This window comes from Coccinella septempunctata, chromosome 9 (genome assembly GCF_907165205.1).
Source record: "Coccinella septempunctata chromosome 9, icCocSept1.1, whole genome shotgun sequence".
Lineage (NCBI taxonomy): Eukaryota > Metazoa > Arthropoda > Insecta > Coleoptera > Coccinellidae > Coccinella > Coccinella septempunctata.
This window is the reverse complement of record NC_058197.1, coordinates 18,748,541-18,775,024: the sequence shown is the minus strand read 5'-3', so window position 1 is coordinate 18,775,024 and position 26,484 is coordinate 18,748,541. Positions and strand designations below refer to the sequence as shown.

The 26,484-nt window shown below is 45.2% G+C and overlaps 3 protein-coding genes across 3 annotated transcripts in view; 1 reads left to right on the top strand and 2 right to left on the bottom strand.

The window, feature by feature from the left end:
* The window catches only part of LOC123320123, a 55,006-nt gene that overhangs the window by 4,527 nt on the left and 23,995 nt on the right, over nt 1-26,484 (top strand). The gene's annotated exons all lie outside the window — the stretch shown is intronic.
* Nucleotides 34-850, bottom strand: LOC123320125. Its single transcript, XM_044907316.1, has 3 exons — nt 489-850; nt 239-433; nt 34-181 (listed from the first exon to the last, which is right to left on the bottom strand). The coding sequence occupies exons 1-3, from the start codon at nt 765-767 to the stop codon at nt 146-148; spliced, it is 510 nt and encodes a 169-aa protein (XP_044763251.1). The 5' UTR covers nt 768-850; the 3' UTR covers nt 34-145.
* LOC123321144 lies at nt 2,345-25,537 on the bottom strand. The gene is made up of 3 exons (XM_044908649.1): nt 25,502-25,537; nt 24,975-25,212; nt 2,345-3,140 (listed from the first exon to the last, which is right to left on the bottom strand). The coding sequence occupies exons 1-3, from the start codon at nt 25,535-25,537 to the stop codon at nt 2,380-2,382; spliced, it is 1,035 nt and encodes a 344-aa protein (XP_044764584.1). The 3' UTR covers nt 2,345-2,379.

The window sequence follows — 26,484 nt, the reverse complement described above, 5'->3', positions numbered from 1 at the left end:
GTGTAATCATTTGAAAGTTAATAATAACCCATATAAAATGAAGTACAAAATTTATTCTCAATAAAAATAAAATAAATTATACTTAAATATAATTAATACTATGGATCATAAAAATAAATACTGTCAATCTATGTGCTATCTGTTATTAATCGTTTGTCCCATTTTTTTTGGATATCTTTTCCTGAAAAATAAATTCTTAGTTACTTGAGAACCATCTCTACTTGAAATGAATAAATACCATTGCTGTGGGCCTGGGAATGTTTTCTTTGTCACAAGTAGTTTTCCGATATGGACTTTCAATACCAAAAGGGCTGTACAATTTTGTGGGTGTTCTTCCAAGAACTTTTTGTGCTCTCGAATCAGGCGACATGCAGCTAGGTGTCATAGGACCTTCCTCCAATATCTGTCGTCTTTTCGTTGAGGTTTTAAACATCTGAAACCCATATATGTATGAAGAATTTCTAAGGAACAAAAGCCACCCAACAGACCTGAGTGAAGGATCCTACAGAAGTCCTTACGTTATTGAATGTCTTATTGATCCTATCCAAACCGTTTCTCAGCACTTTTCTAGTGTCGTTCAACGATATCCTGGATAAAATACTTTTGTCTGCAGCCTTTACATCATCTGTTTCGTTTGAATTTTCTTCGTTGTAGTTTAGTTTTCTTCTACATGGCTCTGAGGACCTGGAATGTGTACTGGTGTTCGAACTGGTTGCCGGAACGTTCCTTTGGAACGTGGAAAACGAGGAAGAATTCGATTTCTCCATTTTCAGGCAGTTTTTGCTTCAAAATAGTGAAAAAAATTTGTCCAAACTTCGAACAAGTAACCGTTACATCATAGAAATATAACTTTCAAAAGTTAGGGCCATAGAATATCGACCATAGAGTTCTTTCTTACCAAAGAGTAACACCTTGTTACTCTTTGATCTTACCTTCGGATGTTCGCCCATAGGCGCCTCGTCGATGTGGAAGATGGGGTTTAGTAATTTCCTTTTTTTTGCGAGGATTTTTTGGAATAACTAAAAGGACATGGAGTAATAATTTATATATAACATAAAAGTAAAATAGTAATTCGGTAGAATAATTGACAATGAAATTAGTCTGAAAACATTATTTAATTCTAGTAAATAAATATGTAGGTTAAATTGAATACATTGATTATTTATTATTTCTAGTTTTTGATCAGTTTTTTCGTCCTTATTAAAAAGAGTGTTGCAAGTATTAACAACAAAAGGTCAACAACTAATTTCAAGCTACCACTTGCTTTCAACAGTCGACATTTTTCCGGAGGATAGTCATCTGTTTGGGCCTTTGTTTTGGGACATCTATATTCATAGTTTCCGTAACTTTTAATGGAGCATATTTTTGATTTTACAGTATCGGAATTCGGAGTATTGCAGCAACATTCTTCTATGACTGTTGTGGTCCATTTTCCTGCAGTATCTTTTGCGGTGTCACCGAAAAGACAACACACTGTCTCGCCAATATCATTTACACGCACTATGGCACCTGGGTTCCCAGTTAGTGATACTTTGTCGAATACATTTTTTCCAGTATCCATAGAACATAAATCGATAGCCAGAACAACTGCGTCCATCACTAAAGATAATGCTAAAAGGATACAAAAGAGAATCATCGCGACCCGCAAAATCTTACAGCTCAGTCCTATCAGTCCTAAAAGAGAACATGCGATAACAATCGTGAGAAATATTATATAATAAGTCCTATTCTTGTTGTAGATTCTCATCGCACTAGGTATAGCAAGTAGAGCACCCGTTATCACAAGCGATACCATCGCTAGTCTAAGGCATGCATCGCACTTTATTTTGCATTTCTGAGCCATAAAATTTCCAATGCAACATTTTACCTGAACTGTCAGCGTCAAACTGGACAGAAAATAACTTTCACTGAATCGACAAAAACTGTTTATCATAATTATTAACTCTTGAAAAGAACTACAACCTACAAAATCTGTTAACTGACCATTAAGGTTGATGTAACGATTCTCTCCACTTACTGATCAACATCTTTACCCAAAAACAACCTTGTACAGGTGAAATTTTGCAGCGTCATTAAGAACTAACATCAACAAAGGAACATTCTAATTGGCAGATAGCATATTAGGTACATATTATAGTTCTTAGGAACTCTGCAGGAAGCCAAAGAGCGAAAACCATGAAAGTTTTATCTTGTGTCTTGGCATAAACCATTAAGCTCAAGCTGTACAGCCGACCCTAAGTCTCAGGCAATACCACAGTTGACCAAAGGGTATATATAGCTATATATACCCTCTAGCGACGATCAGAGATGTATGTCTTATAATAGGAAAAAAAAACTCAGAACATGATTGAAGAGTTTCTTTAATTTAGTTATAAGTTATTATTCTCTACTCAGCAGCTCCTTCAGGAAAACCTTTCCTTCTACCATTTCCGTTTCTTCATCTTCTACTGGGCACTTTACCAGACATTCGTTCCTGCATCGTCCTAAATTCCTGTCGAAGAGTTGGTAGATTGGGCAAGACTTCCTCTTTTCCACATAACCCTCACCCTTCTTCGTACATTCGTAGTATTCCTTGCAGTTCTCTTGTACGGGGAATTTACCAGCTTGGATGCATTGGAAATCGGTTTGGTTCTGCTGGCAAGTATCTGATTTAACGCACTTGCCCATCTCCTGGTTGAATTCTGTGAAATCTGGACACCTGAACTGTTTGATTTCGTATCTGTTGTATGCGTAGCGCCAGGTGCACCTGTAGTACCTCCCGCAATAGTAGGGGTTCTTGTAGATGCCGGCTTTCTCGCATTCCAACTGAGGCTCCCAAGGGCATTGTACTGGATCGATTGTACATTCTTGGTTGACGCTGTCGTATTGGGTACCGTCAGGACAGTCGTAAGGTACGTCGATCAATCCGAATATGGCGTTGACACAAACGTGGAACTTGGTGCAAGACTGGGGATCTGGATATTTTCCTACATTGTAACACGTGAAGTCAGGCTGTGAAGTCGATGTAGGTTCTGTTTCTGTTGTCTCTCTCGTGGTAGATCTCCTTGTTGAGGCCGAAGTAGGTGCTATAGTTGATGTTCCTGCACTTGTTTCGGACTCTGAAGTTTCGGAATTCGTGGTACTTGTCGAAATTTCTTCTGGGGTCGATGTAGCTTCCGTTTCTGTTGTCTCTCTCGAGGTAGATCTCCTTGTTGAGGCCGAAGTAGGTGCTATAGTTGATGTTCCTGCACTTGTTTCGGACTCTGAAGTTTCGGAATTCGTGGTACTTGTCGAAATTTCTTCTGGGGTCGATGTAGCTTCCGTTTCTGTTGTCTCTCTCGAGGTAGATCTCCTTGTTGAGGCCGAAGTAGGTGCTATAGTGGATGTTCCTGCACTTGTTTCGGACTCTGAAGTTTCGGAATTCGTGGTACTTGTCGAAATTTCTTCTGGGGTCGATGTAGCTTCCGTTTCTGTTGTCTCTCTCGAGGTAGATCTCCTTGTTGAGGCCGAAGTAGGTGCTATAGTGGATGTTCCTGCACTTGTTTCGGACTCTGAAGTTTCGGAATTCGTGGTACTTGTCGAAATTTCTTCTGGGGTCGATGTAGCTTCCGTTTCTGTTGTCTCTCTCGAGGTAGATCTCCTTGTTGAGGCCGAAGTAGGTGCTATAGTGGATGTTCCTGCACTTGTTTCGGACTCTGAAGTTTCGGAATTCGTGGTACTTGTCGAAATTTCTTCTGGGGTCGATGTAGCTTCCGTTTCTGTTGTCTCTCTCGAGGTAGATCTCCTTGTTGAGGCCGAAGTAGGTGCTATAGTGGATGTTCCTGCACTTGTTTCGGACTCTGAAGTTTCGGAATTCGTGGTACTTGTCGAAATTTCTTCTGGGGTCGATGTAGCTTCCGTTTCTGTTGTCTCTCTCGAGGTAGATCTCCTTGTTGAGGCCGAAGTAGGTGCTATAGTGGATGTTCCTGCACTTGTTTCGGACTCTGAAGTTTCGGAATTCGTGGTACTTGTCGAAATTTCTTCTGGGGTCGATGTAGGTTGCGTTTCTGTTGTCTCTCTCGAGGTAGATCTCCTTGTTGAGGCCGAAGTAGGTGCTATAGTTGATGTTCCTGCACTTGTTTCGGACTCTGAAGTTTCGGAATTCGTGGTACTTGTCGAAATTTCTTCTGGGGTCGATGTAGCTTCCGTTTCTGTTGTCTCTCTCGAGGTAGATCTCCTTGTTGAGGCCGAAGTAGGTGCTATAGTTGATGTTCCTGCACTTGTTTCGGACTCTGAAGTTTCGGAATTCGTGGTACTTGTCGAAATTTCTTCTGGGGTCGATGTAGCTTCCGTTTCTGTTGTCTCTCTCGAGGTAGATCTCCTTGTTGAGGCCGAAGTAGGTGCTATAGTTGATGTTCCTGCACTTGTTTCGGACTCTGAAGTTTCGGAATTCGTGGTACTTGTCGAAATTTCTTCTGGGGTCGATGTAGGTTGCGTTTCTGTTGTCTCTCTCGAGGTAGATCTCCTTGTTGAGGCCGAAGTAGGTGCTATAGTTGATGTTCCTGCACTTGTTTCGGACTCTGAAGTTTCGGAATTCGTGGTACTTGTCGAAATTTCTTCTGGGGTCGATGTAGCTTCCGTTTCTGTTGTCTCTCTCGAGGTAGATCTCCTTGTTGAGGCCGAAGTAGGTGCTATAGTGGATGTTCCTGCACTTGTTTCGGACTCTGAAGTTTCGGAATTCGTGGTACTTGTCGAAATTTCTTCTGGGGTCGATGTAGCTTCCGTTTCTGTTGTCTCTCTCGAGGTAGATCTCCTTGTTGAGGCCGAAGTAGGTGTTATAGTGGATGTTCCTGCACTTGTTTCGGACTCTGAAGTTTCGGAATTCGTGGTACTTGTCGAAATTTCTTCTGGGGTCGATGTAGCTTCCGTTTCTGTTGTCTCTCTCGAGGTAGATCTCCTTGTTGAGGCCGAAGTAGGTGCTATAGTTGATGTTCCTGCACTTGTTTCGGACTCTGAAGTTTCGGAATTCGTGGTACTTGTCGAAATTTCTTCTGGGGTCGATGTAGGTTCCGTTTCTGTTGTCTCTCTCGAGGTAGATCTCCTTGTTGAGGCCGAAGTAGGTGCTATAGTGGATGTTCCTGCACTTGTTTCGGACTCTGAAGTTTCGGAATTCGTGGTACTTGTCGAAATTTCTTCTGGGGTCGATGTAGCTTCCGTTTCTGTTGTCTCTCTCGAGGTAGATCTCCTTGTTGAGGCCGAAGTAGGTGTTATAGTGGATGTTCCTGCACTTGTTTCGGACTCTGAAGTTTCGGAATTCGTGGTACTTGTCGAAATTTCTTCTGGGGTCGATGTAGCTTCCGTTTCTGTTGTCTCTCTCGAGGTAGATCTCCTTGTTGAGGCCGAAGTAGGTGCTATAGTTGATGTTCCTGCACTTGTTTCGGACTCTGAAGTTTCGGAATTCGTGGTACTTGTCGAAATTTCTTCTGGGGTCGATGTAGCTTCCGTTTCTGTTGTCTCTCTCGAGGTAGATCTCCTTGTTGAGGCCGAAGTAGGTGCTATAGTGGATGTTCCTGCACTTGTTTCGGACTCTGAAGTTTCGGAATTCGTGGTACTTGTCGAAATTTCTTCTGGGGTCGATGTAGGTTGCGTTTCTGTTGTCTCTCTCGAGGTAGATCTCCTTGTTGAGGCCGAAGTAGGTGCTATAGTTGATGTTCCTGCACTTGTTTCGGACTCTGAAGTTTCGGAATTCGTGGTACTTGTCGAAATTTCTTCTGGGGTCGATGTAGCTTCCGTTTCTGTTGTCTCTCTCGAGGTAGATCTCCTTGTTGAGGCCGAAGTAGGTGCTATAGTGGATGTTCCTGCACTTGTTTCGGACTCTGAAGTTTCGGAATTCGTGGTACTTGTCGAAATTTCTTCTGGGGTCGATGTAGGTTGCGTTTCTGTTGTCTCTCTCGAGGTAGATCTCCTTGTTGAGGCCGAAGTAGGTGCTATAGTTGATGTTCCTGCACTTGTTTCGGACTCTGAAGTTTCGGAATTCGTGGTACTTGTCGAAATTTCTTCTGGGGTCGATGTAGCTTCCGTTTCTGTTGTCTCTCTCGAGGTAGATCTCCTTGTTGAGGCCGAAGTAGGTGCTATAGTGGATGTTCCTGCACTTGTTTCGGACTCTGAAGTTTCGGAATTCGTGGTACTTGTCGAAATTTCTTCTGGGGTCGATGTAGGTTGCGTTTCTGTTGTCTCTCTCGAGGTAGATCTCCTTGTTGAGGCCGAAGTAGGTGCTATAGTGGATGTTCCTGCACTTGTTTCGGACTCTGAGGTTTCGGAATTCGTGGTACTTGTCGAAATTTCTTCTGGGGTCGATGAAGCTTCCGTTTCTGTTGTCTCTCTCGAGGTAGATCTCCTTGTTGAGGCCGAAGTAGGTGCTATAGTGGATGTTCCTGCACTTGTTTCGGACTCTGAGGTTTCGGAATTCGTGGTACTTGTCGAAATTTCTTCTGGGGTCGATGAAGCTTCCGTTTCTGTTGTCTCTCTCGAGGTAGATCTCCTTGTTGAGGCCGAAGTAGGTGCTATAGTGGATGTTCCTGCACTTGTTTCGGACTCTGAAGTTTCGGAATTCGTGGTACTTGTCGAAATTTCTTCTGGGGTCGATGAAGCTTCCGTTTCTGTTGTCTCTCTCGAGGTAGATCTCCTTGTTGAGGCCGAAGTAGGTGCTATAGTGGATGTTCCTGCACTTGTTTCGGACTCTGAGGTTTCGGAATTCGTGGTACTTGTCGAAATTTCTTCTGGGGTCGATGAAGCTTCCGTTTCTGTTGTCTCTCTCGAGGTAGATCTCCTTGTTGAGGCCGAAGTAGGTGCTATAGTGGATGTTCCTGCACTTGTTTCGGACTCCGAGGTTTCGGAATTCGTGGTACTTGTCGAAATTTCTTCTGGGGTCGATGTAGCTTCCGTTTCTGTTGTCTCTCTCGAGGTAGATCTCCTTGTTGAGGCCGAAGTAGGTGCTATAGTGGATGTTCCTGCACTTGTTTCGGACTCTGAAGTTTCGGAATTCGTGGTACTTGTCGAAATTTCTTCTGGGGTCGATGTAGCTTCCGTTTCTGTTGTCTCTCTCGAGGTAGATCTCCTTGTTGAGGCCGAAGTAGGTGCTATAGTGGATGTTCCTGCACTTGTTTCGGACTCCGAGGTTTCGGAATTCGTGGTACTTGTCGAAATTTCTTCTGGGGTCGATGAAGCTTCCGTTTCTGTTGTCTCTCTCGAGGTAGATCTCCTTGTTGAGGCCGAAGTAGGTGCTATAGTTGATGTTCCTGCACTTGTTTCGGACTCTGAGGTTTCGGAATTCGTGGTACTTGTCGAAATTTCTTCTGGGGTCGATGTAGGTTGCGTTTCTGTTGTCTCTCTCGAGGTAGATCTCCTTGTTGAGGCCGAAGTAGGTGCTATAGTGGATGTTCCTGCACTTGTTTCGGACTCTGAGGTTTCGGAATTCGTGGTACTTGTCGAAATTTCTTCTGGGGTCGATGAAGCTTCCGTTTCTGTTGTCTCTCTCGAGGTAGATCTCCTTGTTGAGGCCGAAGTAGGTGCTATAGTTGATGTTCCTGCACTTGTTTCGGACTCTGAAGTTTCGGAATTCGTGGTACTTGTCGAAATTTCTTCTGGGGTCGATGAAGCTTCCGTTTCTGTTGTCTCTCTCGAGGTAGATCTCCTTGTTGAGGCCGAAGTAGGTGCTATAGTTGATGTTCCTGCACTTGTTTCGGACTCTGAAGTTTCGGAATTCGTGGTACTTGTCGAAATTTCTTCTGGAGTCGATGTAGCTTCCGTTTCTGTTGTCTCTCTCGAGGTAGATCTCCTTGTTGAGGCCGAAGTAGGTGCTATAGTGGATGTTCCTGCACTTGTTTCGGACTCTGAAGTTTCGGAATTCGTGGTACTTGTCGAAATTTCTTCTGGGGTCGATGAAGCTTCCGTTTCTGTTGTCTCTCTCGAGGTAGATCTCCTTGTTGAGGCCGAAGTAGGTGCTATAGTGGATGTTCCTGCACTTGTTTCGGACTCTGAGGTTTCGGAATTCGTGGTACTTGTCGAAATTTCTTCTGGAGTCGATGAAGCTTCCGTTTCTGTTGTCTCTCTCGAGGTAGATCTCCTTGTTGAGGCCGAAATAGGTGCTATAGTGGATGTTCCTGCACTTGTTTCGGACTCCGAGGTTTCGGAATTCGTGGTACTTGTCGAAATTTCTTCTGGGGTCGATGTAGCTTCCGTTTCTGTTGTCTCTCTCGAGGTAGATCTCCTTGTTGAGGCCGAAGTAGGTGCTATAGTGGATGTTCCTGCACTTGTTTCGGACTCTGAAGTTTCGGAATTCGTGGTACTTGTCGAAATTTCTTCTGGAGTCGATGTAGCTTCCGTTTCTGTTGTCTCTCTCGAGGTAGATCTCCTTGTTGAGGCCGAAGTAGGTGCTATAGTGGATGTTCCTGCACTTGTTTCGGACTCTGAAGTTTCGGAATTCGTGGTACTTGTCGAAATTTCTTCTGGAGTCGATGTAGCTTCCGTTTCTGTTGTCTCTCTCGAGGTAGATCTCCTTGTTGAGGCCGAAGTAGGTGCTATAGTGGATGTTCCTGCACTTGTTTCGGACTCTGAGGTTTCGGAATTCGTGGTACTTGTCGAAATTTCTTCTGGGGTCGATGTAGCTTCCGTTTCTGTTGTCTCTCTCGAGGTAGATCTCCTTGTTGAGGCCGAAGTAGGTGCTATAGTGGATGTTCCTGCACTTGTTTCGGACTCTGAAGTTTCGGAATTCGTGGTACTTGTCGAAATTTCTTCTGGAGTCGATGTAGCTTCCGTTTCTGTTGTCTCTCTCGAGGTAGATCTCCTTGTTGAGGCCGAAGTAGGTGCTATAGTGGATGTTCCTGCACTTGTTTCGGACTCTGAGGTTTCGGAATTCGTGGTACTTGTCGAAATTTCTTCTGGGGTCGATGTAGCTTCCGTTTCTGTTGTCTCTCTCGAGGTAGATCTCCTTGTTGAGGCCGAAGTAGGTGCTATAGTGGATGTTCCTGCACTTGTTTCGGACTCTGAAGTTTCGGAATTCGTGGTACTTGTCGAAATTTCTTCTGGAGTCGATGTAGCTTCCGTTTCTGTTGTCTCTCTCGAGGTAGATCTCCTTGTTGAGGCCGAAGTAGGTGCTATAGTGGATGTTCCTGCACTTGTTTCGGAATTCGTGGTACTTGTCGAAATTTCTTCTGGGGTCGATGAAGCTTCCGTTTCTGTTGTCTCTCTCGAGGTAGATCTCCTTGTTGAGGCCGAAGTAGGTGCTATAGTGGATGTTCCTGCACTTGTTTCGGACTCCGAGGTTTCGGAATTCGTGGTACTTGTCGAAATTTCTTCTGGGGTCGATGAAGCTTCCGTTTCTGTTGTCTCTCTCGAGGTAGATCTCCTTGTTGAGGCCGAAGTAGGTGCTATAGTGGATGTTCCTGCACTTGTTTCGGACTCTGAAGTTTCGGAATTCGTGGTACTTGTCGAAAGTTCTTCTGGGGTCGATGAAGCTTCCGTTTCTGTTGTCTCTCTCGAGGTAGATCTCCTTGTTGAGGCCGAAGTAGGTGCTATAGTGGATGTTCCTGCACTTGTTTCGGACTCTGAGGTTTCGGAATTCGTGGTACTTGTCGAAATTTCTTCTGGGGTCGATGAAGCTTCCGTTTCTGTTGTCTCTCTCGAGGTAGATCTCCTTGTTGAGGCCGAAGTAGGTGCTATAGTGGATGTTCCTGCACTTGTTTCGGACTCTGAAGTTTCGGAATTCGTGGTACTTGTCGAAATTTCTTCTGGGGTCGATGAAGCTTCCGTTTCTGTTGTCTCTCTCGAGGTAGATCTCCTTGTTGAGGCCGAAGTAGGTGCTATAGTGGATGTTGCTGCACTTGTTTCGGACTCTGAAGTTTCGGAATTCGTGGTACTTGTCGAAATTTCTTCTGGGGTCGATGAAGCTTCCGTTTCTGTTGTCTCTCTCGAGGTAGATCTCCTTGTTGAGGCCGAAGTAGGTGCTATAGTGGATGTTCCTGCACTTGTTTCGGACTCTGAGGTTTCGGAATTCGTGGTACTTGTCGAAATTTCTTCTGGGGTCGATGAAGCTTCCGTTTCTGTTGTCTCTCTCGAGGTAGATCTCCTTGTTGAGGCCGAAGTAGGTGCTATAGTGTATGTTCCTGCACTTGTTTCGGACTCTGAGGTTTCGGAATTCGTGGTACTTGTCGAAATTTCTTCTGGGGTCGATGAAGCTTCCGTTTCTGTTGTCTCTCTCGAGGTAGATCTCCTTGTTGAGGCCGAAGTAGGTGCTATAGTGGATGTTCCTGCACTTGTTTCGGACTCTGAGGTTTCGGAATTCGTGGTACTTGTCGAAATTTCTTCTGGGGTCGATGAAGCTTCCGTTTCTGTTGTCTCTCTCGAGGTAGATCTCCTTGTTGAGGCCGAAGTAGGTGCTATAGTGGATGTTCCTGCACTTGTTTCGGACTCTGAGGTTTCGGAATTCGTGGTACTTGTCGAAATTTCTTCTGGGGTCGATGTAGCTTCCGTTTCTGTTGTCTCTCTCGAGGTAGATCTCCTTGTTGAGGCCGAAGTAGGTGCTATAGTGGATGTTGCTGCACTTGTTTCGGGCTCTGAAGTTTCGGAATTCGTGGTACTTGTCGAAATTTCTTCTGGGGTCGATGAAGCTTCCGTTTCTGTTGTCTCTCTCGAGGTAGATCTCCTTGTTGAGGCCGAAGTAGGTGCTATAGTGGATGTTCCTGCACTTGTTTCGGACTCTGAAGTTTCGGAATTCGTGGTACTTGTCGAAATTTCTTCTGGGGTCGATGTAACTTCCGTTTCTGTTGTCTCTCTCGAGGTAGATCTCCTTGTTGAGGCCGAAGTAGATGCTATAGTGGATGTTCCTGCACTTGTTTCGGACTCTGAAGTTTCGGAATTCGTGGTACTTGTCGAAATTTCTTCTGGGGTCGATGTAGGTTGCGTTTCTGTTGTCTCTCTCGAGGTAGATCTCCTTGTTGAGGCCGAAGTAGGTGCTATAGTGGATGTTCCTGCACTTGTTTCGGACTCTGAGGTTTCGGAATTCGTGGTACTTGTCGAAATTTCTTCTGGGGTCGATGAAGCTTCCGTTTCTGTTGTCTCTCTCGAGGTAGATCTCCTTGTTGAGGCCGAAGTAGGTGCTATAGTGGATGTTCCTGCACTTGTTTCGGACTCTGAGGTTTCGGAATTCGTGGTACTTGTCGAAATTTCTTCTGGGGTCGATGAAGCTTCCGTTTCTGTTGTCTCTCTCGAGGTAGATCTCCTTGTTGAGGCCGAAGTAGGTGCTATGGTGGATGTTCCTGCACTTGTTTCGGACTCTGAAGTTTCGGAATTCGTGGTACTTGTCGAAATTTCTTCTGGAGTCGATGTAGCTTCCGTTTCTGTTGTCTCTCTCGAGGTAGATCTCCTTGTTGAGGCCGAAGTAGGTGCTATAGTGGATGTTCCTGCACTTGTTTCGGACTCTGAAGTTTCGGAATTCGTGGTACTTGTCGAAATTTCTTCTGGAGTCGATGTAGCTTCCGTTTCTGTTGTCTCTCTCGAGGTAGATCTCCTTGTTGAGGCCGAAGTAGGTGCTATAGTGGATGTTCCTGCACTTGTTTCGGACTCTGAAGTTTCGGAATTCGTGGTACTTGTCGAAATTTCTTCTGGGGTCGATGAAGCTTCCGTTTCTGTTGTCTCTCTCGAGGTAGATCTCCTTGTTGAGGCCGAAGTAGGTGCTATAGTGGATGTTCCTGCACTTGTTTCGGACTCCGAGGTTTCGGAATTCGTGGTACTTGTCGAAATTTCTTCTGGGGTCGATGAAGCTTCCGTTTCTGTTGTCTCTCTCGAGGTAGATCTCCTTGTTGAGGCCGAAGTAGGTGCTATAGTGGATGTTGCTGCACTTGTTTCGGACTCTGAAGTTTCGGAATTCGTGGTACTTGTCGAAATTTCTTCTGGGGTCGATGAAGCTTCCGTTTCTGTTGTCTCTCTCGAGGTAGATCTCCTTGTTGAGGCCGAAGTAGGTGCTATAGTGGATGTTCCTGCACTTGTTTCGGACTCTGAGGTTTCGGAATTCGTGGTACTTGTCGAAATTTCTTCTGGGGTCGATGAAGCTTCCGTTTCTGTTGTCTCTCCCGAGGTAGATCTCCTTGTTGAGGCCGAAGTAGGTGCTATAGTGGATGTTCCTGCACTTGTTTCGGACTCTGAGGTTTCGGAATTCGTGGTACTTGTCGAAATTTCTTCTGGGGTCGATGAAGCTTCCGTTTCTGTTGTCTCTCTCGAGGTAGATCTCCTTGTTGAGGCCGAAGTAGGTGCTATAGTGGATGTTCCTGCACTTGTTTCGGACTCTGAGGTTTCGGAATTCGTGGTACTTGTCGAAATTTCTTCTGGGGTCGATGTAGCTTCCGTTTCTGTTGTCTCTCTCGAGGTAGATCTCCTTGTTGAGGCCGAAGTAGGTGCTATAGTGGATGTTGCTGCACTTGTTTCGGGCTCTGAAGTTTCGGAATTCGTGGTACTTGTCGAAATTTCTTCTGGGGTCGATGAAGCTTCCGTTTCTGTTGTCTCTCTCGAGGTAGATCTCCTTGTTGAGGCCGAAGTAGGTGCTATAGTGGATGTTGCTGCACTTGTTTCGGACTCTGAAGTTTCGGAATTCGTGGTACTTGTCGAAATTTCTTCTGGGGTCGGTGAAGCTTCCGTTTCTGTTGTCTCTCCCGTGGTAGATCTCCTTGTTGAGGCCGAAGTAGGTGCTATAGTGGATGTTGCTGCACTTGTTTCGGACTCTGAGGTTTCGGAATTCGTGGTACTTGTCGAAATTTCTTCTGGGGTCGATGAAGCTTCCGTTTCTGTTGTCTCTCTCGAGGTAGATCTCCTTGTTGAGGCCGAAGTAGGTGCTATAGTGGATGTTCCTGCACTTGTTTCGGACTCTGAGGTTTCGGAATTCGTGGTACTTGTCGAAATTTCTTCTGGGGTCGATGAAGCTTCCGTTTCTGTTGTCTCTCTCGAGGTAGATCTCCTTGTTGAGGCCGAAGTAGGTGCTATAGTGGATGTTCCTGCACTTGTTTCGGACTCTGAGGTTTCGGAATTCGTGGTACTTGTCGAAATTTCTTCTGGGGTCGATGAAGCTTCCGTTTCTGTTGTCTCTCTCGAGGTAGATCTCCTTGTTGAGGCCGAAGTAGGTGCTATAGTGGATGTTCCTGCACTTGTTTCGGACTCTGAAGTTTCGGAATTCGTGGTACTTGTCGAAATTTCTTCTGGGGTCGATGTAACTTCCGTTTCTGTTGTCTCTCTCGAAGTAGATCTCCTTGTTGAGGCCGAAGTAGGTGCTATAGTGGATGTTCCTGCACTTGTTTCGGACTCTGAAGTTTCGGAATTCGTGGTACTTGTCGAAATTTCTTCTGGGGTCGATGTAGCTTCCGTTTCTGTTGTCTCTCTCGATGTAGATCTCCTTGTTGAGGCTGAAGTAGGTGCTATAGTGGATGTTCTTGCACTTGTTTCGGACTCTGAAGTTTCGGAATTCGTGGTACTTGTCGAAATTTCTTCTGGGGTCGATGTAGCTTCCGTTTCTGTTGTCTCTCTCGATGTAGATCTCCTTGTTGAGGCTGAAGTAGGTGCTATAGTGGATGTTCCTGCACTTGTTTCGGACTCTGAGGTTTCGGAATTCGTGGTACTTGTCGAAATTTCTTCTGGGGTCGATGAAGCTTCCGTTTCTGTTGTCTCTCTCGAGGTAGATCTCCTTGTTGAGGCCGAAGTAGGTGCTATAGTGGATGTTCCTGCACTTGTTTCGGACTCTGAAGTTTCGGAATTCGTGGTACTTGTCGAAATTTCTTCTGGAGTCGATGTAGCTTCCGTTTCTGTTGTCTCTCTCGAGGTAGATCTCCTTGTTGAGGCCGAAGTAGGTGCTATAGTGGATGTTCCTGCACTTGTTTCGGACTCTGAAGTTTCGGAATTCGTGGTACTTGTCGAAATTTCTTCTGGGGTCGATGAAGCTTCCGTTTCTGTTGTCTCTCTCGAGGTAGATCTCCTTGTTGAGGCCGAAGTAGGTGCTATAGTGGATGTTCCTGCACTTGTTTCGGACTCTGAAGTTTCGGAATTCGTGGTACTTGTCGAAATTTCTTCTGGGGTCGATGAAGCTTCCGTTTCTGTTGTCTCTCTCGAGGTAGATCTCCTTGTTGAGGCCGAAGTAGGTGCTATAGTGGATGTTCCTGCACTTGTTTCGGACTCTGAGGTTTCGGAATTCGTGGTACTTGTCGAAATTTCTTCTGGGGTCGATGAAGCTTCCGTTTCTGTTGTCTCTCTCGAGGTAGATCTCCTTGTTGAGGCCGAAGTAGGTGCTATAGTGGATGTTCCTGCACTTGTTTCGGACTCTGAGGTTTCGGAATTCGTGGTACTTGTCGAAATTTCTTCTGGGGTCGATGTAGCTTCCGTTTCTGTTGTCTCTCTCGAGGTAGATCTCCTTGTTGAGGCCGAAGTAGGTGCTATAGTGGATGTTGCTGCACTTGTTTCGGGCTCTGAAGTTTCGGAATTCGTGGTACTTGTCGAAATTTCTTCTGGGGTCGATGAAGCTTCCGTTTCTGTTGTCTCTCTCGAGGTAGATCTCCTTGTTGAGGCCGAAGTAGGTGCTATAGTGGATGTTGCTGCACTTGTTTCGGACTCTGAAGTTTCGGAATTCGTGGTACTTGTCGAAATTTCTTCTGGGGTCGGTGAAGCTTCCGTTTCTGTTGTCTCTCCCGTGGTAGATCTCCTTGTTGAGGCCGAAGTAGGTGCTATAGTGGATGTTGCTGCACTTGTTTCGGACTCTGAGGTTTCGGAATTCGTGTTACTTGTCGAAATTTCTTCTGGGGTCGATGAAGCTTCCGTTTCTGTTGTCTCTCTCGAGGTAGATCTCCTTGTTGAGGCCGAAGTAGGTGCTATAGTGGATGTTCCTGCACTTGTTTCGGACTCTGAGGTTTCGGAATTCGTGGTACTTGTCGAAATTTCTTCTGGGGTCGATGAAGCTTCCGTTTCTGTTGTCTCTCTCGAGGTAGATCTCCTTGTTGAGGCCGAAGTAGGTGCTATAGTGGATGTTCCTGCACTTGTTTCGGACTCTGAGGTTTCGGAATTCGTGGTACTTGTCGAAATTTCTTCTGGGGTCGATGAAGCTTCCGTTTCTGTTGTCTCTCTCGAGGTAGATCTCCTTGTTGAGGCCGAAGTAGGTGCTATAGTGGATGTTTCTGCACTTGTTTCGGACTCTGAAGTTTCGGAATTCGTGGTACTTGTCGAAATTTCTTCTGGGGTCGATGTAACTTCCGTTTCTGTTGTCTCTCTCGAAGTAGATCTCCTTGTTGAGGCCGAAGTAGGTGCTATAGTGGATGTTCCTGCACTTGTTTCGGACTCTGAAGTTTCGGAATTCGTGGTACTTGTCGAAATTTCTTCTGGGGTCGATGTAGCTTCCGTTTCTGTTGTCTCTCTCGAGGTAGATCTCCTTGTTGAGGCCGCAGTAGGTGCTATAGTGGATGTTCCTGCACTTGTTTCGGACTCTGAAGTTTCGGAATTCGTGGTACTTGTCGAAATTTCTTCTGGGGTCGATGTAGCTTCCGTTTCTGTTGTCTCTCTCGATGTAGATCTCCTTGTTGAGGCCGAAGTAGGTGCTATAGTGGATGTTCCTGCACTTGTTTCGGACTCTGAAGTTTCGGAATTCGTGGTACTTGTCGAAATTTCTTCTGGGGTCGATGTAGCTTCCGTTTCTGTTGTCTCTCTCGATGTAGATCTCCTTGTTGAGGCCGAAGTAGGTGCTATAGTGGATGTTCCTGCACTTGTTTCGGACTCTGAAGTTTCGGAATTCGTGGTACTTGTCGAAATTTCTTCTGGGATCGATGTAGCTTCCGTTTCTGTTGTCTCTCTCGAGGTAGATCTCCTTGTTGAGGCCGAAGTAGGTGCTATAGTGGATGTTCTTGCACTTGTTTCGGACTCTGAAGTTTCGGAATTCGTGGTACTTGTCGAAATTTCTTCTGGGGTCGATGTAGCTTCCGTTTCTGTTGTCTCTCTCGATGTAGATCTCCTTGTTGAGGCCGAAGTAGGTGCTATAGTGGATGTTCCTGCACTTGTTTCGGACTCTGAAGTTTCGGAATTCGTGGTACTTGTCGAAATTTCTTCTGGGGTCGATGTAGCTTCCGTTTCTGTTGTCTCTCTCGATGTAGATCTCCTTGTTGAGGCCGAAGTAGGTGCTATAGTGGATGTTCCTGCACTTGTTTCGGACTCTGAAGTTTCGGAATTCGTGGTACTTGTCGAAATTTCTTCTGGGGTCGATGTAGCTTCCGTTTCTGTTGTCTCTATCGAGGTAGATCTCGTTGTTGAGGCCGAAGTAGGTGCTATAGTGGATGTTCCTGCACTTGTTTCGGACTCTGAAGTTTCGGAATTCGTGGTACTTGTCGAAATTTCTTCTGGGGTCGATGTAGCTTCCGTTTCTGTTGTCTCTCTCGATGTAGATCTCCTTGTGGAGGCCGAAGTAGGTGCTATAGTGGATGTTCCTGCACTTGTTTCGGACTCTGAAGTTTCGGAATTCGTAGTACTTGTCGAAATTTCTTCTGGGGTCGATGTAGCTTCCGTTTCTGTTGTCTCTCTCGAGGTAGTTCTCCTTGTTGAGGCCGAAGTAGGTGCTATAGTGGATGTTCCTGCACTTGTTTCGGACTCTGAAGTTTCGGAATTCGTGGTACTTGTCGAAATTTCTTCTGGGGTCGATGTAGCTTCCGTTTCTGTTGTCTCTCTCGAGGTAGTTCTCCTTGTTGAGGCCGAAGTAGGTGCTATAGTGGATGTTCCTGCACTTGTTTCGGACTCTGAAGTTTCGGAATTCGTGGTACTTGTCGAAATTTCTTCTGGGGTCGATGTAGCTTCCGTTTCTGTTGTCTCTCTCGAGGTAGTTCTCCTTGTTGAGGCCGAAGTAGGTGCTATAGTGGATGTTCCTGCACTTGTTTCGGACTCTGAAGTTTCGGAATTCGTGGTACTTGTCGAAATTTCTTCTGGGGTCGATGTAGCTTCCGTTTCTGTTGTCTCTCTCGAGGTAGATCTCCTTGTTGAGGCCGAAGTAGGTGCCATAGTGGATGTTCCTGCACTTGTTTCGGACTCTGAAGTTTCGGAATTCGTGGTACTTGTCGAAATTTCTTCTGGGGTCGATGTAGCTTCCGTTTCTGTTGTCTCTCTCGGTGTAGATCTTCTTGTTGAGGCCGAAGTAGGTGCTATAGTGGATGTTCCTGCACTTGTTTCGGACTCTGAAGTTTCGGAATTCGTGGTACTTGTCGAAATTTCTTCTGGGGTCGATGTAGCTTCCGTTTCTGTTGTCTCTCTCGATGTAGATCTCCTTGTTGAGGCCGAAGTAGGTGCTATAGTGGATGTTCCTGCACTTGTTTCGGACTCTGAAGTTTCGGAATTCGTGGTACTTGTCGAAATTTCTTCTGGGGTCGATGTAGCTTCCGTTTCTGTTGTCTCTCTCGATGTAGATCTCCTTGTTGAGGCCGAAGTAGGTGCTATAGTGGATGTTCCTGCACTTGTTTCGGACTCTGAAGTTTCGGAATTCGTGGTACTTGTCGAAATTTCTTCTGGGATCGATGTAGCTTCCGTTTCTGTTGTCTCTCTCGAGGTAGATCTCCTTGTTGAGGCCGAAGTAGGTGCTATAGTGGATGTTCTTGCACTTGTTTCGGACTCTGAAGTTTCGGAATTCGTGGTACTTGTCGAAATTTCTTCTGGGGTCGATGTAGCTTCCGTTTCTGTTGTCTCTCTCGATGTAGATCTCCTTGTTGAGGCCGAAGTAGGTGCTATAGTGGATGTTCCTGCACTTGTTTCGGACTCTGAAGTTTCGGAATTCGTGGTACTTGTCGAAATTTCTTCTGGGGTCGATGTAGCTTCCGTTTCTGTTGTCTCTCTCGATGTAGATCTCCTTGTTGAGGCCGAAGTAGGTGCTATAGTGGATGTTCCTGCACTTGTTTCGGACTCTGAAGTTTCGGAATTCGTGGTACTTGTCGAAATTTCTTCTGGGGTCGATGTAGCTTCCGTTTCTGTTGTCTCTATCGAGGTAGATCTCGTTGTTGAGGCCGAAGTAGGTGCTATAGTGGATGTTCCTGCACTTGTTTCGGACTCTGAAGTTTCGGAATTCGTGGTACTTGTCGAAATTTCTTCTGGGGTCGATGTAGCTTCCGTTTCTGTTGTCTCTCTCGATGTAGATCTCCTTGTGGAGGCCGAAGTAGGTGCTATAGTGGATGTTCCTGCACTTGTTTCGGACTCTGAAGTTTCGGAATTCGTAGTACTTGTCGAAATTTCTTCTGGGGTCGATGTAGCTTCCGTTTCTGTTGTCTCTCTCGAGGTAGTTCTCCTTGTTGAGGCCGAAGTAGGTGCTATAGTGGATGTTCCTGCACTTGTTTCGGACTCTGAAGTTTCGGAATTCGTGGTACTTGTCGAAATTTCTTCTGGGGTCGATGTAGCTTCCGTTTCTGTTGTCTCTCTGGAGGTAGATCTCCTTGTTGAGGCCGAAGTAGGTGCTATAGTGGATGTTCCTGCACTTGTTTCGGACTCTGAAGTTTCGGAATTCGTGGTACTTGTCGAAATTTCTTCTGGGGTCGATGTAGCTTCCGTTTCTGTTGTCTCTCTCGAGGTAGTTCTCCTTGTTGAGGCCGAAGTAGGTGCTATAGTGGATGTTCCTGCACTTGTTTCGGACTCTGAAGTTTCGGAATTCGTGGTACTTGTCGAAATTTCTTCTGGGGTCGATGTAGCTTCCGTTTCTGTTGTCTCTCTCGAGGTAGATCTCCTTGTTGAGGCCGAAGTAGGTGCCATAGTGGATGTTCCTGCACTTGTTTCGGACTCTGAAGTTTCGGAATTCGTGGTACTTGTCGAAATTTCTTCTGGGGTCGATGTAGCTTCCGTTTCTGTTGTCTCTCTCGGTGTAGATCTTCTTGTTGAGGCCGAAGTAGGTGCTATAGTGGATGTTCCTGCACTTGTTTCGGACTCTGAAGTTTCGGAATTCGTGGTACTTGTCGAAATTTCTTCTCTGGTCGATGTAGCTTCCGTTTCTGTTGTCTCTCTCGATGTAGATCTCCTTGTTGAGGCCGAAGTAGGTGCTATAGTGGATGTTCCTGCACTTGTTTCGGACTCTGAAGTTTCGGAATTCGTGGTACTTGTCGAAATTTCTTCTGGGGTCGATGTAGCTTCCGTTTCTGTTGTCTCTCTCGAGGTAGATCTCCTTGTTGAGGCCGAAGTAGGTGCTATAGTGGATGTTCCTGCACTTGTTTCGGACTCTGAAGTTTCGGAATTCGTGGTACTTGTCGAAATTTCTTCTGGGGTCGATGTAGCTTCCGTTTCTGTTGTCTCTCTCGAGGTAGATCTCCTTGTTGAGGCCGAAGTAGGTGCTATAGTGGATGTTCCTGCACTTGTTTCGGACTCTGAAGTTTCGGAATTCGTGGTACTTGTCGAAATTTCTTCTGGGGTCGATGTAGCTTCCGTTTCTGTTGTCTCTCTCGATGTAGATCTCCTTGTTGAGGCCGAAGTAGGTGCTATAGTGGATGTTCCTGCACTTGTTTCGGACTCTGAAGTTTCGGAATTCGTGGTACTTGTCGAAATTTCTTCTGGGGTCGATGTAGCTTCCGTTTCTGTTGTCTCTCTCGAGGTAGATCTCCTTGTTGAGGCCGAAGTAGGTGCTATAGTGGATGTTTCTGCACTTGTTTCGGACTCTGAAGTTTCGGAATTCGTGGTACTTGTCGAAATTTCTTCTGGGGTCGATGTAGCTTCCGTTTCTGTTGTCTCTCTCGATGTAGATCTCCTTGTTGAGGCCGAAGTAGGTGCTATAGTGGATGTTCCTGCACTTGTTTCGGACTCTGAAGTTTCGGAATTCGTGGTACTTGTCGAAATTTCTTCTGGGGTCGATGTAGCTTCCGTTTCTGTTGTCTCTCTCGATGTAGATCTCCTTGTTGAGGCCGAAGTAGGTGCTATAGTGGATGTTCCTGCACTCGTTTCGGACTCTGAAGTTTCGGAATTCGTGGTACTTGTCGAAATTTCTTCTGGGGTCGATGTAGCTTCCGTTTCTGTTGTCTCTCTCGAGGTAGTTCTCCTTGTTGAGGCCGAAGTAGGTGCTATAGTGGATGTTCCTGCACTTGTTTCGGACTCTGAAGTATCGGAATTCGTGGTACTTGTCGAAATTTCTTCTGGGGTCGATGTAGCTTCCGTTTCTGTTGTCTCTCTCGAGGTAGTTCTCCTTGTTGAGGCCGAAGTAGGTGCTATAGTGGATGTTCCTGCACTTGTTTCGGACTCTGAAGTTTCGGAATTCGTGGTACTTGTCGAAATTTCTTCTGGGGTCGATGTAGCTTCCGTTTCTGTTGTCTCTCTCGAGGTAGATTTCCTTGTTGAGGCCGAAGTAGGTGCTGTAGTGGATGTTCCTGCACTTGTTTCGGACTCTGAAGTTTCGGAATTCGTGGTACTTGTCGAAATTTCTTCTGGGGTCGATGTAGCTTCCGTTTCTGTTGTCTCTCTCGAAGTAGATCTCCTTGTTGAGGCCGAAGTAGGTGCTATAGTGGATGTTCCTGCACTTGTTTCGGACTCTGAAGTTTCGGAATTCGTGGTACTTGTCGAAATTTCTTCTGGGGTCGATGTAACTTCCGTTTCTGTTGTCTCTCTCGAGGTAGATCTCCTTGTTGAGGCCGAAGTAGGTGCTATAGTGGATGTTCCTGCACTTGTTTCGGACTCTGAAGTTTCGGAATTCGTGGTACTTGTCGAAATTTCTTCTGGGGTCGATGTAACTTCCGTTTCTGTTGTCTCTCTCGAAGTAGATCTCCTTGTTGAGGCCGAAGTAGGTGCTATAGTGGATGTTCCTGCACTTGTTTCGGACTCTGAAGTTTCGGAATTCGTGGTACTTGTCGAAATTTCTTCTGGGGTCGATGTAGCTTCCGTTTCTGTTGTCTCTCTCGAAGTAGATCTCCTTGTTGAGGCCGAAGTAGGTGCCATAGTGGATGTTCCTGCACTTGTTTCGGACTCTGAAGTTTCGGAATTCGTGGTACTTGTCGAAATTTCTTCTGGGGTCGATGTAACTTCCGTTTCTGTTGTCTCTCTCGAGGTAGATCTCCTTGTTGAGGCCGAAGTAGGTGCTATAGTGGATGTTCCTGCACTTGTTTCGGACTCTGAAGTTTCGGAATTCGTGGTACTTGTCGAAATTTCTTCTGGGGTCGATGTAACTTCCGTTTCTGTTGTCTCTCTCGAGGTAGATCTCCTTGTTGAGGCCGAAGTAGGTGCTATAGTGGATGTTCCTGCACTTGTTTCGGACTCTGAAGTTTCGGAATTCGTGGTACTTGTCGAAATTTCTTCTGGGGTCGATGTAGCTTCCGTTTCTGTTGTCTCTCTCGATGTAGATCTCCTTGTTGAGGCTGAAGTAGGTGCTATAGTGGATGTTCTTGCACTTGTTTCGGACTCTGAAGTTTCGGAATTCGTGGTACTTGTCGAAATTTCTTCTGGGGTCGATGTAGCTTCCGTTTCTGTTGTCTCTCTCGAGGTAGATCTCCTTGTTGAGGCCGCAGTAGGTGCTATAGTGGATGTTCCTGCACTTGTTTCGGACTCTGAAGTTTCGGAATTCGTGATACTTGTCGAAATTTCTTCTGGGGTCGATGTAGCTTCCGTTTCTGTTGTCTCTCTCGAGGTAGATCTCCTTGTTGAGGCCGAAGTAGGTGCTATAGTGGCTGTTCCTGCACTTGTTTCGGACTCTGAAGTTTCGGAATTCGTGGTACTTGTCGAAATTTCTTCTGGGGTCGATGTAACTTCCGTTTCTGTTGTCTCTCTCGAAGTAGATCTCCTTGTTGAGGCCGAAGTAGGTGCTATAGTGGATGTTCCTGCACTTGTTTCGGACTCTGAAGTTTCGGAATTCGTGGTACTTGTCGAAATTTCTTCTGGGGTCGATGTAGCTTCCGTTTCTGTTGTCTCTCTCGAAGTAGATCTCCTTGTTGAGGCCGAAGTAGGTGCTATAGTGGATGTTCCTGCACTTGTTTCGGACTCTGAAGTTTCGGAATTCGTGGTACTTGTCGAAATTTCTTCTGGGGTCGATGTAACTTCCGTTTCTGTTGTCTCTCTCGAAGTAGATCTCCTTGTTGAGGCCGAAGTAGGTGCTATAGTGGATGTTCCTGCACTTGTTTCGGACTCTGAAGTTTCGGAATTCGTGGTACTTGTCGAAATTTCTTCTGGGGTCGATGTAGCTTCCGTTTCTGTTGTCTCTCTCGAAGTAGATCTCCTTGTTGAGGCCGAAGTAGGTGCTATAGTGGATGTTCCTGCACTTGTTTCGGACTCTGAAGTTTCGGAATTCGTGGTACTTGTCGAAATTTCTTCTGGGGTCGATGTAACTTCCGTTTCTGTTGTCTCTCTCGAAGTAGATCTCCTTGTTGAGGCCGAAGTAGGTGCTATAGTGGATGTTCCTGCACTTGTTTCGGACTCTGAAGTTTCGGAATTCGTGGTACTTGTCGAAATTTCTTCTGGGGTCGATGTAGCTTCCGTTTCTGTTGTCTCTCTCGAAGTAGATCTCCTTGTTGAGGCCGAAGTAGGTGCTATAGTGGATGTTCCTGCACTTGTTTCGGACTCTGAAGTTTCGGAATTCGTGGTACTTGTCGAAATTTCTTCTGGGGTCGATGTAGCTTCCGTTTCTGTTGTCTCTCTCGAGGTAGATCTCCTTGTTGAGGCCGAAGTAGGTGCTATAGTGGATGTTCCTGCACTTGTTTCGGACTCTGAAGTTTCGGAATTCGTGGTACTTGTCGAAATTTCTTCTGGGGTCGATGTAGCTTCCGTTTCTGTTGTCTCTCTCGAGGTAGATCTCCTTGTTGAGGCCGAAGTAGGTGCTATAGTGGATGTTCCTGCACTTGTTTCGGACTCTGAAGTTTCGGAATTCGTGGTACTTGTCGAAAATTCTTCTGGGGTCGATGTAGCTTCCGTTTCTGTTGTCTCTCTCGAGGTAGATCTCCTTGTTGAGGCCGAAGTAGGTGCTATAGTTGATGTTTCTGCACTTGTTTCGGACTCTGAAGTTTCGGAATTCGTGGTACTTGTCGAAATTTCTTCTGGGGTCGATGCAGGTTCCGTTTCTGTCGTCTCTCTCGAGGTAGATCTCCTTGTTGAGGCCGAAGTAGGTGCTATAGTTGATGTTCCTGCACTTGTTTCGGACTCTGAAGTTTCGGAATTCGTGGTACTTGTCGAAATTTCTTCTGGGGTCGATGTAGCTTCCGTTTCTGTTGTCTCTCTCGAGGTAGATCTCCTTGTTGAGGCCGAAGTAGGTGCTATAGTGGATGTTCCTGCACTTGTTTCGGACTCTGAAGTTTCGGAATTCGTGGTACTTGTCGAAATTTCTTCTGGGGTCGATGTAGCTTCCGTTTCTGTTGTCTCTCTCGAGGTAGATCTCCTTGTTGAGGCCGAAGTAGGTGCTATAGTTGATGTTTCTGCACTTGTTTCGGACTCTGAAGTTTCGGAATTCGTGGTACTTGTCGAAATTTCTTCTGGGGTCGATGCAGGTTCCGTTTCTGTCGTCTCTCTCGAGGTAGATCTCCTTGTTGAGGCCGAAGTAGGTGCTATAGTTGATGTTCCTGCACTTGTTTCGGACTCTGAAGTTTCGGAATTCGTGGTACTTGTCGAAATTTCTTCTGGGGTCGATGTAGCTTCCGTTTCTGTTGTCTCTCTCGAGGTAGATCTCCTTGTTGAGGCCGAAGTAGGTGCTATAGTGGATGTTCCTGCACTTGTTTCGGACTCTGAAGTTTCGGAATTCGTGGTACTTGTCGAAATTTCTTCTGGGGTCGATGTAGCTTCCGTTTCTGTCGTCTCTCTCGAGGTAGATTTCCTTGTTGAGGCCGAAGTAGGTGCTATAGTTGATGTTCCTGCACTTGTTTCGGACTCTGAAGTTTCGGAATTCGTGGTACTTGTCGAAATTTCTTCTGGGGTCGATGTAGCTTCCGTTTCTGTTGTCTCTCTCGAGGTAGATCTCCTTGTTGAGGCCGAAGTAGGTGCTATAGTTGATGTTTCTGCACTTGTTTCGGACTCTGAAGTTTCGGAATTCGTGGTACTTGTCGAAATATCTTCTGGGGTCGATGCAGGTTCCGTTTCTGTCGTCTCTCTCGAGGTAGATTTCCTTGTTGAGGCCGAAGTAGGTGCTATAGTTGATGTTCCTGCACTTGTTTCGGACTCTGAAGTTTCGGAATTCGTGGTACTTGTCGAAATTTCTTCTGGGGTCGATGTAGCTTCCGTTTCTGTTGTCTCTCTCGAGGTAGATCTCCTTGTTGAGGCCGAAGTAGGTGCTATAGTTGATGTTTCTGCACTTGTTTCGGACTCTGAAGTTTCGGAATTCGTGGTACTTGTCGAAATTTCTTCTGGGGTCGATGCAGGTTCCGTTTCTGTCGTCTCTCTCGAGGTAGATCTCCTTGTTGAGGCCGAAGTAGGTGCTATAGTTGATGTTCCTGCACTTGTTTCGGACTCTGAAGTTTCGGAATTCGTGGTACTTGTCGAAATTTCTTCTGGGGTCGATGTAGCTTCCGTTTCTGTTGTCTCTCTCGAGGTAGATCTCCTTGTTGAGGCCGAAGTAGGTGCTATAGTGGATGTTCCTGCACTTGTTTCGGACTCTGAAGTTTCGGAATTCGTGGTACTTGTCGAAATTTCTTCTGGGGTCGATGTAGCTTCCGTTTCTGTTGTCTCTCTCGAGGTAGATCTCCTTGTTGAGGCCGAAGTAGGTGCTATAGTTGATGTTTCTGCACTTGTTTCGGACTCTGAAGTTTCGGAATTCGTGGTACTTGTCGAAATATCTTCTGGGGTCGATGCAGGTTCCGTTTCTGTCGTCTCTCTCGAGGTAGATTTCCTTGTTGAGGCCGAAGTAGGTGCTATAGTTGATGTTCCTGCACTTGTTTCGGACTCTGAAGTTTTGGAATTCGTGGTACTTGTCGAAATTTTTTCTGGGGTCGATGTAGGTTCTGTTTCTGTTGTCTCTCTCGAGGTAGATCTCCTTGTTGAGTCCGAAGTAGGTGCACTTGTTCCATTGGTCCATCCGGATGTTGTCGTACCAGGAGTTGTCTGTGTTGTTCTCGTGGTTACTCTTTTAGTTGTCGGTATATTTTCTGGTTCATCACACTCCAAATCCGACAGATCGTCACAAATTAATCCGGGTGGACATTCCTGTGGACTACCAATCACGAAAGTGGAATTTCCAATCTCTACGCACTGATAGAATCTTGTTCTGTCGTAGCAAATGAATCCTTTGTTGTTGCAATCGATCAATACGGAACCGTAGCATATTTGTATCTGGAATGACGGAGAGGGAATGATTTCTTTCGGTAGTTCTCAGATAATATACAAATTTGTATCTTTCAGGTTCTCGAAACTTTGAATTTTTCCTGAAATTTTCATTCTGGAAAATAATATTTTCCCACAGTTTTCGTCGCTAGTTTCATTTTGAGTGATGCCCTTCGATTGAAACTCGAAATTCTGATGAATAATTAATTTGATTCGATACATTCTGAATTTGTTCTAACTATCTTATACTCAGACTCTTCTCGATGGAGAAATATGCGATAAAAAAAATTCGACTTACCAAGTAGCTGAGTAATGTAATCCAAACCAATATCATTTTATGAATGTTCACTTCACCATTTTTCACTGCAATAATGGCCAAACGGCTACCAGATAAATAAATAGCAATATCAAAATTCAAAGATGCTGATTGTCTCGACTGATCCTCGACAAACAATCAAATATTTGTTTTCGCGTCTTATTATTAATTTGATATTGTTGCGAAACTTGGCAAAAAAAAAATTCTGGGAAAACCTAGTCGGGATGGCATTAGTCGAAATGTTTTTTCTATTTAATACCAGTTGAATCTGAGTGAATAAAGTGGCATTAGATATAAAGGGGGTGTGAACGTTAACTAATTGTTATAAAATAGTGTCGTTTTCCCAGGTGCTTTTCTGAGTGGGGAAATCAGTTTTACTTTTTTCTAATCCGATTTCGACGTCATAGTAGGGATTTTCGGGTTTTCTAAGTTCCCTTTTTTCGAATTCTCTTTTCTGAAAAAAAAAAAACAAACAGTTTGAGGACCTTGATCGACCTAGAGATAACAATAAACGTGATCTATATGCCAAATGTTGGGTTAATCTCCAGCTACTTTCTAGGCAAACATAATAATAACTTTATATACATAATTCCGTGTAAATGAATGACGCAGTTACCTACCTACTGCAGTAGCTTTGATACTCGTACATACCAATTTATTTGCGAATTAAATTTCAATTGTTCCCGATTCTTGTGGTTCATATTTTCTATACGTGATCTTGATCTCATTTGGAAAATTTCAAAAACCTATATTTTCATACAAAACTTTGAGATATCCAACACTGTTTACGACAAAATCGAATTTTTTTTTTTCCATTATTCAACTTTCGAGTTAGGTTGTATCTAACAGAAAAATCATAGTAGATTTTAACGTGATACATACTCTGAAAAAGCAACCTTTCTAGTGATAAATCTCAAATTTTAATCCATCTCGGAATAACCGTTCGGTCTTGAGGAAGTTTTAAC

Excerpts from the sequence above, each read along its gene's own strand:
- LOC123320125 (XM_044907316.1), bottom strand. The coding sequence starts at position 767 with ATGGAGAAATCGAATTCTTCCTCGTTTTCCACGTTCCAAAGGAACGTT. Across the intron at positions 434-488 it reads CTGTAGGATCCTTCACTCAG|ATGTTTAAAACCTCAACGAA; the intron begins GTCTGTTGGGTG and ends TATGGGTTTCAG. Across the intron at positions 182-238 it reads TTCCCAGGCCCACAGCAATG|GAAAAGATATCCAAAAAAAA; the intron begins GTATTTATTCAT and ends TTTATTTTTCAG.
- LOC123321144 (XM_044908649.1), bottom strand. The coding sequence starts at position 25,537 with ATGATATTGGTTTGGATTACATTACTCAGCTACTTG. Across the intron at positions 25,213-25,501 it reads TTACATTACTCAGCTACTTG|ATACAAATATGCTACGGTTC; the intron begins GTAAGTCGAATT and ends CCGTCATTCCAG. Across the intron at positions 3,141-24,974 it reads AACAACACAGACAACTCCTG|CAGAAGAAATTTCGACAAGT; the intron begins GTACGACAACAT and ends CTACATCGACCC.